This window comes from Zeus faber (genome assembly GCF_960531495.2).
Source record: "Zeus faber genome assembly, chromosome: 1".
Taxonomy (NCBI): Eukaryota; Metazoa; Chordata; class Actinopteri; order Zeiformes; family Zeidae; genus Zeus; species Zeus faber.
In genome coordinates this window covers 5988164-6005379 of record NC_137193.1, presented here as the reverse complement: position 1 = coordinate 6005379, position 17216 = coordinate 5988164, and the positions used below count along the sequence as shown (strand labels likewise).

Here is a 17216-nt window from a genome sequence, read left to right as displayed (position 1 = left end):
GGTGTGGGGCACGGTCCGCCATGGCCGGTGTTGGGCGCGGTCCGCCATGGCCGGTGTTGGGCGCGGTCCGCCATGGCCGGTGTAGGGCGCGGCCCGCCATGGCCGGTGTGGGGCGCGGTCCGCCATGGCCGGTGTTGGGCGCGGTCCGCCATGGCCGGTGTTGGGCGCGGCCCGCCATGGCCGGTGTAGGGCGCTGCCCGCCATGGCCGGTGTTGGGCGCGGTCCGCCATGGCCGGTGTTGGGCGCGGTCCGCCATGGCCGGTGTAGGGCGCGGTCCGCCATGGCCGGTGTTGGGCGCGGTCCGCCATGGCCGGTGTTGGGCGCGGTCCGCCATGGCCGGTGTAGGGCGCGGTCCGCCATGGCCGGTGTAGGGCGCGGCCCGCCATGGCCGGTGTTGGGCGCGGCCCGCCATGGCCGGTGTTGGGCGCGGCCCGCCATGGCCGGTGTAGGGCGCGGTCCGCCATGGCCGGTGTTGGCAGCGGTCCGCCATGGCCGGTGTTGGGCGCGGTCCGCCATGGCCGGTGTAGGGCGCGGCCCGCCCTGGCCGGTGTAGGGCGCGGCCCACCCTGGCCGGCGTCGGGTGTTTTCAACGCTGCCAAACGCTTCCACTCAAACCAACAAGTTTCCTTTTTTGAAGCAAAACTACCGAGCCGTGAAGTCGTCCAACACACCAACCCCGTTGGGACTGGAACAGAAGCGGAGCGGAAGCTACTGAGCGCTGCTTCCTATTGGGAGCGTTGAAGGGGGAAAGGGGGCGGGAGCAGGCGGCATGGCGACCAATCATCTTTGGTTCTTTGGGAGCGAAACAGGAAGCGAAAGAGAAATGACAAAATTTAATAAGAGGAGGAGGAGGCTCCAACAAAACAAAACAAAACAAAGGGAGTTACAGTTCCAGACGAGAAAGGAAGATGAGGGGTGGGGGTGGATCGCGATGCTGGGATGGAGCGGAGAGGAGGAGGTGGAGGCGGTGGAGTTGGGAGGAGCGAGTGCTGTTTTTGTGGGCGGGGCGTTAAGAAAAAAAACAAACAAAAAAAAAACAAAAAAAAAAAACAGAAAACAGAAAAAAACAACATCAGTGGGTGATGGAGGTGGGGGTCCTCCAGTCTCAGGCGTCGTCCTCCGCCAGCCCGCCCCCTTGAGGCCGAATCCAGGAAGGTCAACAGGAAGTCCCCACCCGTTTGCTTTTAATTCTTTCTTTACCCCATCCCTCCCTCCTCCGTCAGTCGGGGCGGTGTCACTGTAGGTCTCGGTCCTCCAGGTATCTGTACTCGAAGGTGAAGCCCTCCTTCTTCCTCTGGCCCCATTTCTCGTAGTCAAAGTAGATGTATGTTCCCTGGGTGGGGAGGGAGAGAGAGAGAGACAGAGAGAGAGACAGAGAGAGAGACAGACAGAGAGAGAGAGAGACAGACAGAGAGACAGAGTAAAGCTGGTGTTGCAGAGAGGAGCCACTGAGGCTCCATCAAGCTGAGAACAATGTTGATGGAGGCTGAGTTCAACCCCAGGCTCAGGCCCCAGTGAGTCCGACGTTAACTTATCGAGCTCCAGTTCAGACTGAATATCCTGGAAGGTGGAGTAAATACACCACCCAGTCCTTCTACAACCCTGAATGAATCATACTGGAGATATGACACAACCTCGTACTAAATAGTCCCTACGTGGTATATAAACGCACAACACAAAATGTACATATTAACACCTATGTAAATACAAATACTGTACATAATATGATAATAATAATTATATATATATGTATATCATCATACAGTACAAGGTAGTTTTTACTTTTTTACCTTGTTTTTCTCACTCTGAACACAGTTGATTTAAAATGTAATTTTAATTGGGTTCATTCATGTGTTTTCGGCTCTGGTCTCTTGCCTCCGCACGTTTCCAAAGGGCCTCACGTTGCGGAGGCGGATCAAGGGTGGAGTTGACCTCAGTCGCTGCGTCGCTCCGCCCCCCCCCCCGCTCCACCCCGAGGGGGGAGGTGGGAGAAGACGGCGCCAAGCGTCGCCTCGAGACGCGCCGGCTTTCACCCACCTCGTTGGACTGGAATATTCTTTATACTCATAATTAGTTTAATGCCTTTCATTAATGCTCCAACAGTAAAAATCATCATACTTTTTGTTCATTACTTTAACATTTATGAATTTACTTTGATTTTTTTTCAAATGATACTCTATATTTATACTTTTACTTCCTGTTGCTCTTTTCACACTTAAACCCTTCATGTGACATGACTCCTACGAGAAGATTAAAAGTAATCCACTCTGCATCCAGTGCCAATAAAATAATATTTCGTCTTTTTTTATTTTAATTTTTTTTATAAACGCACAGCATGGGTGAGATGGAGCGGATTGTTCAAAATGGCGGCTGTGTCTTCGCGGCAGTAAAATCTCCTTTGGGAGAACTTGAATGTTTGGCGCAAGATCAAAAACATGAAGGTTTCTCGGGATAACTTTTCGCAAAGAGAACGTCTTTATTTATTTATTTATTCACATATATATTTTTTTTCCCGGGTACACGTCCGCTTGTAATCCAATCCCGAACGCCGTCTGAATATAATGAACCTTGGATGCGGCGAGGGAACGGGACGCGCGACCCCGAGCGACTCACTTCCTGGTACCGAGGAACCTCGGCCTCTTTCCACAGGAAGTCGGCTCCACCTGGACGGTTCCGGGCCCCGGGTGGTTGAACAGCCGCTGCCAGCTCCGAGCGCTCACTCCCACACGCCGCTCAGCTTCCTTCAAAAAGGTTAACGCCAGAACCAGCAACAGGGCCAGCCAGGCCACAGAGTTGCTCCTAAAACTCCGCCTTTCCCCGGTTCGGCGGCGCCGTGGGGACGCGACCGAGAACCTCCTGTTAGGGGCCCAAATGGCCCCTCGCTTAGTCCCCGCACGCCTCCGGGGGGGGAGGCGGCCCGTGCGCAGGGCGACAGGTTTTGGTTTAAAGAGGCAGAGGGACCCACCTGCTCAAACTCATCCGTGATGGTTTTGGGTTCTTCGTGCCTCTGGAACCACATCATGTACTTGGTGTGGAACCTCCACGACTGCTTCTTCAGGGCCTTGGCTGCCAGATACTGGGCCTTGGTACCCTGAGGGCACCCCGGGGGGCAGGGGAGAAGAGAGGGGGTGAGACGGAGGAGAAGACAGGGGGGAGAGGAGAGGAGGGGAATGTAGAGCGTAGGAGAGGAGGGAAAAGAGAAGAGAGAAGAAGGGGGGAAAGGGAGAGGAGGAAAGAGAGAAGAGGGGAAGAGAGGAGAGGAGGAGAAGAGGGGAATGTAGAGGGGAGGAGAAGGGAAGGAGGATGGCAGGAGAGGAGGGGAGAGAAGAGGGGAAGAGAGGCGAGGAGGTGATAGCACAGAGAGAGGAGGAGAAGAAATGAAGGGGGGGAAGAGAAACGGAGAAAAGACGAGGAGAGGAAAGAGAGAAGGAAAAGGGAGAGGAGAGGGAAAGAGACAAGGGAGGCAGAGAAGAGGAGACGAGAGAGAGGAGAGCAAAGGAGTGGAGAGGGAGGAGGGTGGAAAGAGAGAAGAGGAAAGGAGGAGGAGTCAAGGATAGAGGAGAAAGGAGGTATAGAGAGGAGAGTCACTGTTACCATGTGTCTATGTATTCCCCACACACACACACACACACACACACACACACACACACACACACACACACACACACACACACACACACACACACACACACACACACACACACACACACACACACACACACACACCTCCAGGTAGTAGAAGATGAAGAACAGAGTCTCTGTGGACAGTCTCTGGTAGAACTCCACAGAGTCTGAGTGTGGGGGCGGCACCTGGTGGTGGAAAGGCAGGGTGGGGCACGGGTTCCTCATCAGGTACTGCCTGCAACACACAAACACTCTTAAACTGCTGCCAACGTGAGGCCACAGTTAGTACAGCTGCTCAGTGGGGAATGTTTCTGGGGCACTTCTGAACCCAAAAATAGTGAATTTGGAGTCCGGCCCTCACAAGTACTGGAGACCGGACATCAGGGAAAGACACACACACACACACACACACACACACACACACACACACACACACACACACACACACACACACACACACACACACACACACACACACACACACACACACACACACACACACACACACACACACGTTATAGAATACAGTACATCCACGTCAAGTGTTTCAGGGATACCGGCTTCTTCCTGAAAGCAAATGTTCACACACTTTTCCCAACCAAGACAGTTCATCTTGGATAATTTTTGCCGGCTTTCCTTCTTCCCATAATGCATCCTGGTGCCAACTCTTCCCCAGGTAAACGACGCACACACACCCGCCCATCCACATGATGTAGAAGAAAAGATGAATCATCAGACCGGGCCACCTTCTTCCATCGCTCCATGGTCCAGTTGTGACGCTCACGTGTCCATTGTAGGTGCTTTCAGGGGTGGACAGGGGTCAGCATGGACACTGTGAGCGCTCCCATACGCAGCAAGCTGCCATGCACTGTGTGTTCTACACCTTTCTATCATAGCAACATTCACTGTTTCACCAATTAGTGTTACAGAAGTTCTTCTGTGGGATCCAACCAGACGGGCTGGACCTGACTCCCCACGTGCACCAATGAGCCTTGGGCCCCATGACCCTGTCGCCGGTTCACCGGTCGTCCCTCCTTGGAGCACTTTTGGTAGCTAGTAACCACTGCACAGCGGGAACAGCCACAAGACCTGTGCTTGTGGAGATGCTCAGACCCAGTTGTCCAGCATCACAATGTGCTCCTTGTCAAAGTGGCTCAGATCCTTACGCTGCTTCAACACATCAACTTCAACAACCCACTCTTCACTTGCTGCCTCATATATATATATATATATATATATATATATATATAAAAATAATAATAATAATAATATATCCCACCCTTTGACAGGTGCCATTGGAATCAGATGATCCATGTTATTCCCTTCACCTGTCACTGGTTTGAATGTTGTGGTTGATCAGTGTATTTACACGTGTATTCTACCTCGTCCATAAGATCCTCCAAGTGGAGGATCTTAGTGAAAATGTTGTGGGTTTTAAGGGAACTGTGAGACTCCAAACTCAAAATCCCGGAGGTGGAACTTCACTTCCTGAACCCAGATTTTCCACCGCTGAGTGAGTTAGATGTAATATTCAACAATAATAATCATCATCATAATGGGGTTGTACCTGATCCTCTCGGAGTCGGACGGGTGTGGCATGTGCGTCCAGGCCGCCTCCTCCATGGCCTGCTGGTAAACCTGCTCCTTGGAGAGGGGGACGGGGCCCAGCGGGCACACGCCCAGCGACGGCGGGATGCTGACCTCCGACAGGGAGGGCTGGGGGGCGGAGGGGGGAGCCGAGGGGGCCGTCGTGCTGGGGAAGATGTCTGGAGAGGAGGAGGGGGGAGAGAAGGGGGAGAGAGTGAGTGAGGGAGGCGAGGGGGTAGAGGAATGGGAAGGCAGGAGGGATGGAAAGAGAGGTGGGGAGAGGACAGATCGTGGGAGAGGGAGACAGGAAGAGAAAGAGAGGGAGGGGGAAGCGAGAGGGAGGGAGTTAAGAGATGGCCGACAGAGAGGATAGGAGGACGGTGCGATAAAGAGCGCGCAAGGGGGAGAGAGGGGGAGGGAGAGTGGAAAGAAGGGGAGGGGTGGAGCAAGGGAGAGCGGGGACGAGAGACAGGAAGGGAGTGGAGGGAGAGAGTCAGATGGGGGCAGAGAAGGAGAAAGGGAGAGAAAGAATGACGGAGAGGGAGAGAGACAAAGAGGGGGAAAGAGCGAGGCGAGGGAGAGCGATGGAAGGACAGATAGAGAGAGAGAGCGATAGAAGGAGAGATAGAAGAGAGATGGAAGGAAAGAGATACAGAGATGGAAGGAGAGATAGAAGAGATAGGAGAGAGGGAGAGATGGAAGGAGTTTGAAGGATAGATGGAAGAATAGACGGAAAGAGAGATAGAAGGATGGATGGAAGGAGGGATAGCGATAGAGGGATGGAGGGATGGAGGGTAAGGCAGAGCTCCGCGGGGCTCCGTGTGGGAGGTGAGATGACTTTCTATTCCATTAAAGTACAGATTCTATTTTGGCTCTGAATTTATTATGCGCCGATCCTCCACCTCCCTCTGTGTGTGTGTGTGTGTGTGTGTGTGTGTGTGTGTGTGTGTGTGTGTGTGTGTGTGTGTGTGTGTGTTACCCGTGGCGAGGTGCAGGGAGGGCATCTCTCCCTCCATCCCTGAGCTGAGCGCCGCCTGCTCGGCCATGGACTTGAGGCTGCTCAGAGGCTCCTGGGGCTGAGGGAGACACACACCAGGGGGATTGTGGGTAAATGTCACATGACCAGGGCCCATTAAAAAAAACAAAAACATTCACCGCAGCGTAGCTTTGAAGTGTGGGTGGTGGCGGTGGCGTGAGGTGGAGGTGTGTGTTTTGTCCCCTTACATGAAGTTTAAATGGGCCCTGCTTTTACATCCTGCTCTTAAAGTATTATTGGGTCAATGAATAAGGTTTTTAATAAGGGGGGAAATACAATACTACATACATGCATTTCTAGTGTTTCATTTTGTATAAAGGATGTATTTCTTTTTATTCACGTATGCTTACAAGGTTCAATGTTAACTTCTACTACGTTAAAGGCGAAAGATTTTTGACGTCGTCCGTTTAGAATGTCAAAAAAGCAGTGAGAGCTGAAGTGAATAACATGGATCATCTGCTTCCAACGGCACCTGTCAAGGGGGGGCATATATTATTCCAGGCTTTTTTTCTTTTAAGGAAGTTTAAAGTTTCCTTTTGTTTAAAGGAAGAATGGCTCATGCCTGCTTCATGTTGCTTTAGGTTTTCATTTAACAATTGAGTATCGAATATTTCATATATTTGAAAGTTTTATTGAAACACTGGACATCTTGTATGTTGTTTTCATTTAAGACCTTGGCAAAAATTGTTTTCTTGTGGTGTTTTACAGAATAAATGGAAAGCAAAGTTATATTTGTCTCCCTTTATTTCCTTTCTTTTTTGCTGATCTGCTGAAATGATACGTCCTGAACCCTGAGTTCTGCGATCTCACTTACAAGAAATGTAACATTGAACTGTATCACGATATTACAAACAGACAATATCTTGTCTGGTATCACCAGACAAGATATTGTCTGGGATTTGGATTTGCATGACTCTACAGTAATGCAGGATTTCAGTTGACATTTAACTATTTTTTCCTCAATCTTTGTAATGACTAAACTGTAAAGCAGCATTTAAGTCAACTATAGTGTGAAATCACCATAATCTACATCCCATATGACACCTCGTCTCATATCACAACATTGTGATATGAGGATATAGTGTGAGATTTAGATTTGCATTACTTTACTACCATAACGCAGCATTGAAGAAGTAACATTGAACCATACTATGATATACACTTATATTACACACACTACATATATACACTAATATTATTATCACCCAAAATACCAGACAACATCTCTTCTTATATTGCAATATATATTGCGATATACCTCTAGGGCGTGGCAGTGTTTGATGATACCTTTGGGGCGTGGCAGTGTTTGATGATGATATCTCTGGGGCGTGGCAGTGTTTGATGATGATATCTCTGGGGCGTGGCAGTGTTTGATAACGATACCTCTGGGGTGTGGCAGTGTTTGATAATGATACCTCTAGGGCGTGGCAGTGTTTGATGATACCTTTGGGGCGTGGCAGTGTTTGATAACGATAGCTCTGGGGCGTGGCAGTGTTTGATGATACCTTTGGGGCGTGGCAGTGTTTGATGATACCTTTGGGGCGTGGCAGTGTTTGATGATGATACCTTTGGGGCGTGGCAGTGTTTGATGATGATACCTTTGGGGCGTGGCAGTGTTTGATGATGATACCTCTGGGGCGTGGCAGTGTTTGATGATGATACCTTTGGGGCGTGGCAGTGTGTGATAACGATACCTCTAGGGCGTGGCAGTGTTTGATGATACCTTTGGGGCCTGGCAGCGTCTCACCTTGATGCTGTCAGAAGCCTGGGAGTAGGATAGCGGTCCGTTCAACAAGCTGCTGCTTCCCATCGCCTTGGCCTCGGTGTAGCACGCCACCGCCGCCGAACTGGATGACAGACTCATGGACCCCAGCAAACTGGGACCAGTCTCCTTACTGGAGGAGGGAGGAGGAGAGGAGGGAGTAGACGGCCGCGGTTAACTTAGCTTGGGCTGTTTTCCCCGTCACTCAACCACCCGCTCGGTGGTTTTGAACTTCGTTCCAGAGCCAAGCGACGCCGGGTTTTTCCGGTGAGTTCTTCCCACGGTGCGCGTGGGAGCTCAAAGGCCTCAGCCCACAGGCTCCGTTTTTAAAAACATTATCAATAACTGAACAAGTTCAGACGCATTTTCATGGTCGGTGACGTGATGGTGACTGAATTCCTTCAGCGGATCAGGGTGGAGGGCATCAAACTGTTGCTCACTCACACTGTGTTAAACACAGCAATAGGCGCAGCGGCCGCTCCAAACACGCCTGTGAGTCAACGCATTTTTTTCGTTAATCACAGTTTTAGCTCCAAGGTCGTTCAACGGCATCACGTCGGTGAGTTTTACTATGAAGGAATGCATACTTTTCATCTTCACAGGCCCGTTCTGGTGGACAATGGCAACACATTTAGCGAACACGTGGACTGATTTGATTTCATTTGAATACCAAATACCGCCCAAAACAGTTAGAATCTTTCAAAACCTAGCAAATAAAAATGCATTCAATTTTTTTTTTAACTAGTACAACACAAATGGTAGATGAATCATATCATTATATTACATCATTATATTACGGAACTTGTACTCAAAAATAACAAAAACGACAAAATAAAAAAAACTAAAACTCACTGACGTCATGACATGTCTAATTTCTTTCGTTTGTCAAGGCAACCGCAGAGCCCCCCACACATACGATGCGTATTTGACGTCATGCCTTTCACTCGAGGAGTCACTCTACTCACGGCTGATTGGCTATGGCGATCAGAGACGAGGGTTGGCTGCTCTGTGATTGGCTGGCACTGGTGAGGGCGGAGTCCGCTGCGCTGTCCGCGACCACCGCACTGTAGCCTGCGGCGGCGAGGGGCAGAAAGTCACATGTTACCGTGTTGCGGTGATTCACAATTTTGATCGTTCAAATTGAATCAGGGCGGGGTAAAATAAATACTTTGTGAAATACTTTTGTCATGCACCTCAGATGGTTCCACTGAAAAGGTGGCAGCAAGTTTCATAATGTAGAAAATGTAAATATATGTGTAAATTATATATCGATATCAAATTGTATCAAGAGCCCTCTCATCAATACCGGATCGAAACAGATGTGGAATCACATCGGGACCCTTTGCTCGGACGCTGGATACAATGATGAGATGAGTTTGAATGAATGATTACATCATATTTCAAAATGATGAAATATGAAGTTATGAGCAGATATTGTGATTCACATCCATAGTGTTTAAAGTTCCCCGTCTGTGCGATTAGAACACCTTGAACATGAACCCAGATGATATCTAGTCTTGTGTAACGACATCCGTATATATATCAATATATCGCCCCCGGGGAACAATGACAATTCAAGTTGCTAATTGAGGGCAATAAAAAAATAAACAAACACGGCCACATTGAATGAATGTGACCTCCCCGGGCATCTAGAGGTCCCTCTCCGTACCTTTATCAAAGTATTAACTCAGAGAAGCAGCCAAACCAGTTCTCTGGTTCCACTTCCTAAATCCGCCAGCGCAGCGCAAACACTGGACAACACAGAGGATTGGCCCCGCCCTCCTCCACAGCGTGGTTAAATAATGTGAAGAAGAAGCATAAGAAGAAGAAGAAGAAAAAGAAGAAGAGGAGGAGGAGAGGAAAAGGAGGAAGAAGAAGTCTCTGCAGCGTTGAATGATGACATGACCCTTACAAAGCCTTTCTGGGGGAACGGGGCCTTTCTGTCGCTTTCACAGGGGCCAGCGACATGAGCCCAGTCAGGGGCCAGCCACAGGAGCCGAGTCGGGGGCCAGCGACAGAAGCTGAGTCGGGGGCCTTCAAAGGTACCCGGTCGGGGGCCAGCGACAGGTGCCCGGCCGGGGGCCCGCGACATGTGCCCGGCCGGGGGCCAGCGACAGGAGCCCGGCCGGGGGCCAGCGACATGTGCCCGGCCGGGGGCCAGCGACAGGAGCCCGGCCGGGGGCCAGCGACAGGAGCCCGGCCGGGGGCCAGCGACAGGTGTGTTCCACGTGGACCCTGAACGGCTTCTCTCACAGAGGTGGCGTCAGGACCTGACGCTCTCATGGCGTCACCTGTAACTGCACTGACACCAGCCTGCGTTTGACCTCCTCAAACCGTGTCCTCTCTGCGCTGCTCGCATTTAGAAATGTGACGTCCGCTTGCTGCAGTGACGGCTGCGAGCGTAGAGACCAACTCGAGGCTTCAAACCCGACTCTGCGGGGGCAGGTGGGTCGCGGACGTTACGCGACCCACCGGCGAGCTTATCACTCTACAGTCTGTGGGTCAGCACGCACGCACCGCACACACACACACACACACGCAAACACACACACACCACGCGCACACGCACACACACACCAGAACCACTGACAATTATGGACATTTTAAGAGTCCTCAAATACATTCATTATATCTATTCAATCTTCATGAGTGTCGTGAATTACATGGTACAATTACGCTTTCCCTCCCCGATGGGAATAATGAAGTGCAATCTAATGTAATGTAATCATGGAACAGGGCCTGGATCCCGGCGGGCTGTGCACCACTAATGCACAACTAATGGATGGAAATGGAAACCCTAATGGCGAGGGCAGGGGAATACGGAGTAAACGGTCGTCATATACTGCCATGAATTTTACACAATATCATTATGTTGTGACATCTTCTCATTATTTACTTATTTTCAAAACGTTGCAGAATCCAACGGAGGTTCATAACGTTCGCATGATGTTGTAGCTGACGCCCCCCCAAAAAAATAAAAATAAAATAAAAACAATTCACCACGAAATCCCGACTGGACGATACTTACTGCTGCTCCCGTTCTGCTTCTGCCGGCTGGGCGGCCGGGCCGAGAGCGGCGAGTTTCCCCCAACGCCGATCAAGGCACTCCCTGCCGCTGCAGAGTTGCCGCCGTTGCTCCCGATGGCGCCCAGGTTGCTGCCGGGCGCCAGACTCCCCATGGAGCTGGACGCCCCAAGCGCGGGCAGCGTCACGCCCGACGGACTGAGAGCTGGAGCACACACAATACGAGTTCATGAGCACCACCGTTAGTTTCAGCCCAAAAAAAGATTTCCATTGCACTTTCTGCTTAGGAATTCAAAATCCCAGGTCATGCACATAAGATTGAGCATATGAACTCGATCAGGGGTTCCCAAACTGGGGTCTGTCTCATTTGGTTGTGAGATATGAACTTTATCAATCATTTCGGACGTTGTATTGTTGGGGGAAATGCAGTTTTTGGGCCACATTATCGGTGTCATTCACTTACACTACAAAAATTGCCGTCAACCTCAGTATCACAACAACACCTACTTAAACTTCACGTTGTGACGACTCATCACTAGAAAACAAGACAAAATGAAGGTTGGGGGCTTACCCGACCCCAAACCCAGCATCCCGGACCCGAGGCCACAGACGCCCGGCGCCGACCCCAGCAAACCCCCCGTCAAGGACGTGGGTCCGCCGACCGTGCTGCTCCCGCTGCCGATGGGCCCGATGGAGCTGTTGGTGGTGGAGGCGCTGACCCCGCCCAGGGAACCCGGCAGGCCGGAGCCCACCGCGCCCGAGGCCGCCGCCTGGGCGTAGGGGGCCGGCGTGGAGCCGGACAGGAGGCCCGCCATGGTGCTGAGGGACGCCGGCATCCCCGACAGGCCCAGGCCCCCGCACATCTGGCTGGTGGCGATGGAGCCGGGCCCCGAGGCCACGCCCTTCCCCAGGGAGAGGCCTAAGCCCAAGCCCAGGCCCAGGCTGTTGGAGGTCGGCACGGACCCCGACGACGTCTGGGACTGGGAGCCGGGGGCGAGCGGGCCCAGAGGGCCCAGCATGCTAATGTTGGGGGGTGAGGAGGCGGAGGAGGAGGAGGAGGCGGGGAGCTTGCTGTTGTTGCTGGAGGCGGAGGACGAGGGCGCAGAGGATCCCGACATGTTCTTGGGCTGGTGCGGCGGCTGTGTCGCCGGGTGCGGAGGCTGCTGCGTGGCGTTGCTGTAGCTGCCGGCCGAGGTGTTGGCGAGGAGCGACGCCATGTTCCCCAGCAGAGTGTTGCCCCCCGCGCCGCCCCCGGGGATGGTCGCCATGGAGACCAGCGAGGACGAGGGTGGCCCCGATGCGGAGGACGACGACGACGACGAGGACGAGGACGAGGAAAACGACAACGAGGGGTTCCCGTTCTTCACGGGCGACTGGAAGGAGAGCGAGAGATGACGGGGTTACGTGTTACTTAAGCCACTGAGACGAGGGCCCAGCAGTAAAAGTGGTGTTTCGGCTACAGAGGCACCGGATGCTGCGTGCGCTACGACCTATTCTCTTTTTGTTTTTCCGGGCGTCACGGAGGGCGGAAGGCCAACTCACCTGACTCACTTCGCTGTCCGTCGAACGACCTCGTTTCTTGTCGTCCTCAGAGTTCTCCTGAAGACACGGGACAACATCAGAGAACCCGTCAACTCTCGTGTGGTGTTCTTGTTTTTGTTTCTCCCCCAACGTTCGCACGTCTGGTGGTCCCACAACATTATTGGGTATTTAAAACAATACAGCCATTGCAATTTATGCAAAAATACTTAACAGATGTTGACTTTATCTCACTTACAAGCAATTACAGAAAGCATATACGGTTAATCTACGCCATGTACCTCTTCTAGATCACATTTATCAGGGAAAGTGCTATTCATTTTGTATTCAATGTGCTTTCTGTAAAATAAATCAATTATAATCATGACATGGGTGGAATAAATCACGTTTATCTTGAACAAATATAAATGAAACAAGGTTCTCATCACTATTCATGTTTATTGCTTTGAACTGAACAAACTGGAAATACATTTTTACAGAAAGCATTTTATGGAAATGATAAATGAGCCCCACTGAACGCATAGTCATGCCCGTCCACACAACACACGAGGGACAGAATTTTACTGTGTGTGTGACGCAAATGTATTTCTTGCACTTGATGCATGTATACTGTGTCTTCCTGTCCTTCTTGGGCTCACACGCATGGCAGCGGCTCCTTTCGTTGCTTCCGGCTGCAACCTAGAATGACGAGAACACTTAGTTCAGGAATTTGACAAACGCCATCTCTCTCTCACACACACTACAGCGAGTCAAGGTAGGAGAGTCACTTACTTCAGGTGCTGCTGCTGGTTCTGTGTGTTGGGCGGATGGGGCGCCAGCATCCTCCTCCTGGAGCCTCCTCACAATGGCTGCAGAGGCTGGGGTTCTTGGGATATGTTGTCTCCTCTGCATTTGAGGTCTTACCAATGCCGTGCCCAGCACCCTGAGAAGGTGCTGGGCACGGCCTCGCCTCTGGAGCCTCCCCCTGTTCCAGTCTGGGTTCAACACCCTCCACATGACAAAAGCGCTGTGCGGTGAGACGTCCAAGATGTTGAAAAATATCACAAGTGACTGGCGCAGGGGTCTTCTTTTGCAGCTGTAGCCACTCAGCAGCGTGTCCAAATTGTCCGCCCCTCCTTTTGTGGCATTGCGATTATGATTTCTAGTTTTTGTACGCTCCTGGCCACAGATTCTCCCGTCCCTGAGTACCACATTTTTGCCTTCGCTTGGCATGTATGACACCAGGGACTTGTCAGCCGTGAACACAAACTTAGATGAATTGACGGTGAACGGAACGGTGCCTGTTCCGTGTAGTCAACGGCTGAGGTGGGAGCTCTGGCTTGTTTTGTCGACCATCGTCAGCTTCCTCCTTACACGAGTTCCTGGCCCAGCGGGTGCGAAGTAAAAAGGTTAGCACATATGTGGTCGTGGACACAGAGTCCCTAGGGTATAATGTCAAGGACAACTCGGATCCCTTGGTTCTTCTCGGGGGCTCCTCCATCTGGCATCCCCGCGGTACACATTATCAATTCCACGCACACAACGACGCAGCATCACAAAAGCAGCGGCATCACAAAAGAAGCAGCATCACAAAAGAAAACAACTAACAAGCCTTACAGACTGGGAGTGTATCACACACACACACACACACACACACACACACACACACACACACACACACACACACACACACACACACACACACACACACACACACACACACACACACACACACACACACACACAGGTAGGAGGAAGACAAGAGTGATGGTACACACTTATGTGTACATTAACTTGTTTTCACCTACAATTCCCACACTAAAGATGCATGAAAAATACATTAGATAGGTCACATTTTAAAAGCTAAATGTTTGACATGAAGATGTTGATTCAATGCGACAAGACATCTGTGAGGAAAGATGGTTCAGGGAGGAAGGCTGTTGGTTTGAATCCCAAATCGGGTTGAGGAAAATGCTATTGAGCAAGGCAACTAATCAACACTGACACAGGAGGAGAATGTGGTTAAGCATGGGACGTACAGTGTTTCCCACAGGTCTGAAATATACAGTACTCGTGGTGGTAGCCATTTGGGGGTGGACCACTACAGACAAAATTATAGTTTTCCGAGTTCCCATGGAACGCAGCATCGCTTCGACACGAATTACAGTTTTCCGAGTTCCCGACTACGGACACAAATTACAGTTTTCTGAGTTCCCATGGAACGCAGCGTCACTTCTGACATAAACCAGTTTTCGGAGTTCCCATGGAACCCAGCATCACTTCCGACACCAATTACAGTTTTCCGAGTTCCTGACTACGGACACAGATTCGTTTTCAGAGTTCTCCTGGAACGCAGCATCACTTCTGAAATAAACCAGTTTTCTGAGTTCCCATAGAACCCAGCATCACTTCCGACACAAATTACAGTTTTCCGAGTTCCCCACTATGGACACAAATTACAGATTTCTGAGTTCCCATGGAACCCAGCATCACTTCCGACACAAATTACAGTTTTCCTAGTTCCCGATTACATACACAAATTACAGTTTTCCCGAGTTCCCATGGAACGCAGCATCACTTCTGACACACATTACAGTTTTCCAAGTTCCCGTGAACGCAGCATCACTTCCTGCTGTCTCTCGACCCTGTACAAACTTGGAGCGCTTTCTAATCCACCTGAACGGGGCGAGACGACTCTCGACACAATTTACAGTTTTCAGAGTTCCCGTGGAAGGCAGCATCACTTCCTGCTGTCTCTCGACCCTGTACAAACTTGGAGCGCTTTCTAGTCCACCTAAATGGGACGAGACGACTACCATCACAATTTACAGCATTCCGAGTTCCTGTGGAACTCCGCATCACCTCCGACGTGAATTACATTTTTCGGTGTTCCCGTGAACGCAGCATCACTTCCTGTTGTCTCTCGACCCAACTGGGGCGCTTTCTAATCCACCTGAACCAGAGAGCCGCGTCCACGTCTTCTAACTTAATACTAGAGAATGGGTCCACTAGCTAATCGATCGGCGTCATACTCTCGGATTAAAAAAATAAATATAAAAACACGGATGGATAAAAAAATAAAAAACGCTAAAATGTGTCACCAAAAACACTTTTGCGGCCATTAATATACTTGGACGCCCCGCTCAAGTAAAGTCTGTGTAGGAAACACTGAGGTACATGTCATTTCATGGGATTGTTTGTGTTTGTTGCGACCAAATATGCTTGATTTTGTAGGTTGTTTTTTTTTTTAAACTTGTGATGCAATTTGCAATGTTTTGTCTATTTTTTACCCCCAGTAAAATTCCGGCAATGAGCAAAAATTGAAAGTAAAAAGATTGAAACAAACAACAACAAATAAAAAAAAACAGTGATTTTGTCAAACCCCTTTACTACTACAATGAACTGTCGCAAATATTGAGGCGTTTTGTTGAATTTGCATTCATTATTGCGATTTTAAAAAATCCCAATTTCCTGGGCCGTCTAGGTGTGAAACCGCCACGAAGCCGTGATCATGGAGGTGCTGATCCAGAACAGAACAGCCCCAAAGAGCGAGTCAATCAAACTGCGTCCCCCCGCAGGGCCCTTTATGCTGGAGCCTGACTGCGGTCCCACACGACGGCACCACGCCTACCACCCGAGACAGAGGCCTAATAAGCACCTCAGGGAGCGCTGGATGTGGGCGGATGGGAGGAAGGGGCGATAGAACGCTCAGGTTCCCGTACGATGCCGCCGCACCACAATAGCCGACTGAACCGCGCCGCCCCGGGGGAGACGGGAAGGCAATTATATCACATTTAAACAGTGGGCACGAAGCGGGATGAGCCGGTACTCCTGGATCTCCAGTGGTGTTGGGTGGCACATTGTTAAGGGCCCTCAGTTATTCCTCTGTGAGGGATTTGCAGGCAGAGAGATGTATTGTTCAGTCTAATAACGGCAGAAAAGGAATGTAATGGTAGGAGGGCAGCCCTGGGACTGAGGGAGCTGAGTTCCGTTTCCATAGAATATTTGAATATCGGCATATTTCTTTTAAACTCCGTTTATTGATTAAGACTGAAAAGTTGGGACGCACAGTCCGATCCGTTACTATTAATGAGTTCAGACTGGTTTCGGGGTCATTGGGCCATAATGATCGAGAATCAAGCAATTGCTCTTCGTGAGAAACCAAAACTCTGACAATCAACTTGGTTTTCTTTTACATCAAACAAGCTCAATATGGCTGTTTGGTGTTGGCCTTTTTGTATCTTCCCCTACTTTGTCCGGGAACATGAACAACATCTGATGCCAGTAAAGCCATCCCTGCTGAAAGCCATCTCGGGCATATCCACAAAATCTGAAAAAATTCAAGTTTTCTTTTTGGATTCCTGTTTTTCTTTCTCGTACAGCCAAAAACAACCACAAGCATCTCATTAGCTGCTACCCAGTCCAGAGACTGGCCTTGAGGCTCGTACCCGCTTGGTTGCTCAACACAACTGACTGCGGCTTGCTTGTTTGCTCCAAGCTCGGTAGAAACTTTGTTTTGTCATTTCTGTCGCAATGGGGCAAACTTTCCCCAACCACGATGTGACAGCCTTTTGAAGTTCTCGGACATTTGGCGCTTTTACAGATTTGCGACAATGCCGTTAATGTTTTGAGACTCCCCCCTATTCCTGTTGAACCGCTGTAATT

The 17216-nt window shown here is 50.5% G+C and overlaps 1 protein-coding gene across 1 annotated transcript in view; it reads right to left on the bottom strand.

Moving 5' to 3' along the window:
* Window positions 1-1234: 1234 nt before the first annotated feature.
* The window catches only part of LOC307246524 (CCR4-NOT transcription complex subunit 3-like), a gene marked incomplete at its 3' end in the record, with an annotated part of 55423 nt that continues 39441 nt past the window's right edge, over window positions 1235-17216 (bottom strand). Inside the window, exons 11-20 of the mRNA XM_080022467.1 lie at window positions 12576-12632; window positions 11605-12406; window positions 11038-11238; window positions 8975-9080; window positions 7995-8142; window positions 6191-6287; window positions 5192-5390; window positions 3727-3859; window positions 2966-3091; window positions 1235-1333 (exon numbers count right to left, since the gene is read on the bottom strand). Coding sequence (XP_079878593.1) covers window positions 1235-1333; window positions 2966-3091; window positions 3727-3859; window positions 5192-5390; window positions 6191-6287; window positions 7995-8142; window positions 8975-9080; window positions 11038-11238; window positions 11605-12406; window positions 12576-12632 — 1968 coding nt within the window. The remainder of the gene's footprint in view (window positions 1334-2965; window positions 3092-3726; window positions 3860-5191; window positions 5391-6190; window positions 6288-7994; window positions 8143-8974; window positions 9081-11037; window positions 11239-11604; window positions 12407-12575; window positions 12633-17216) is intronic.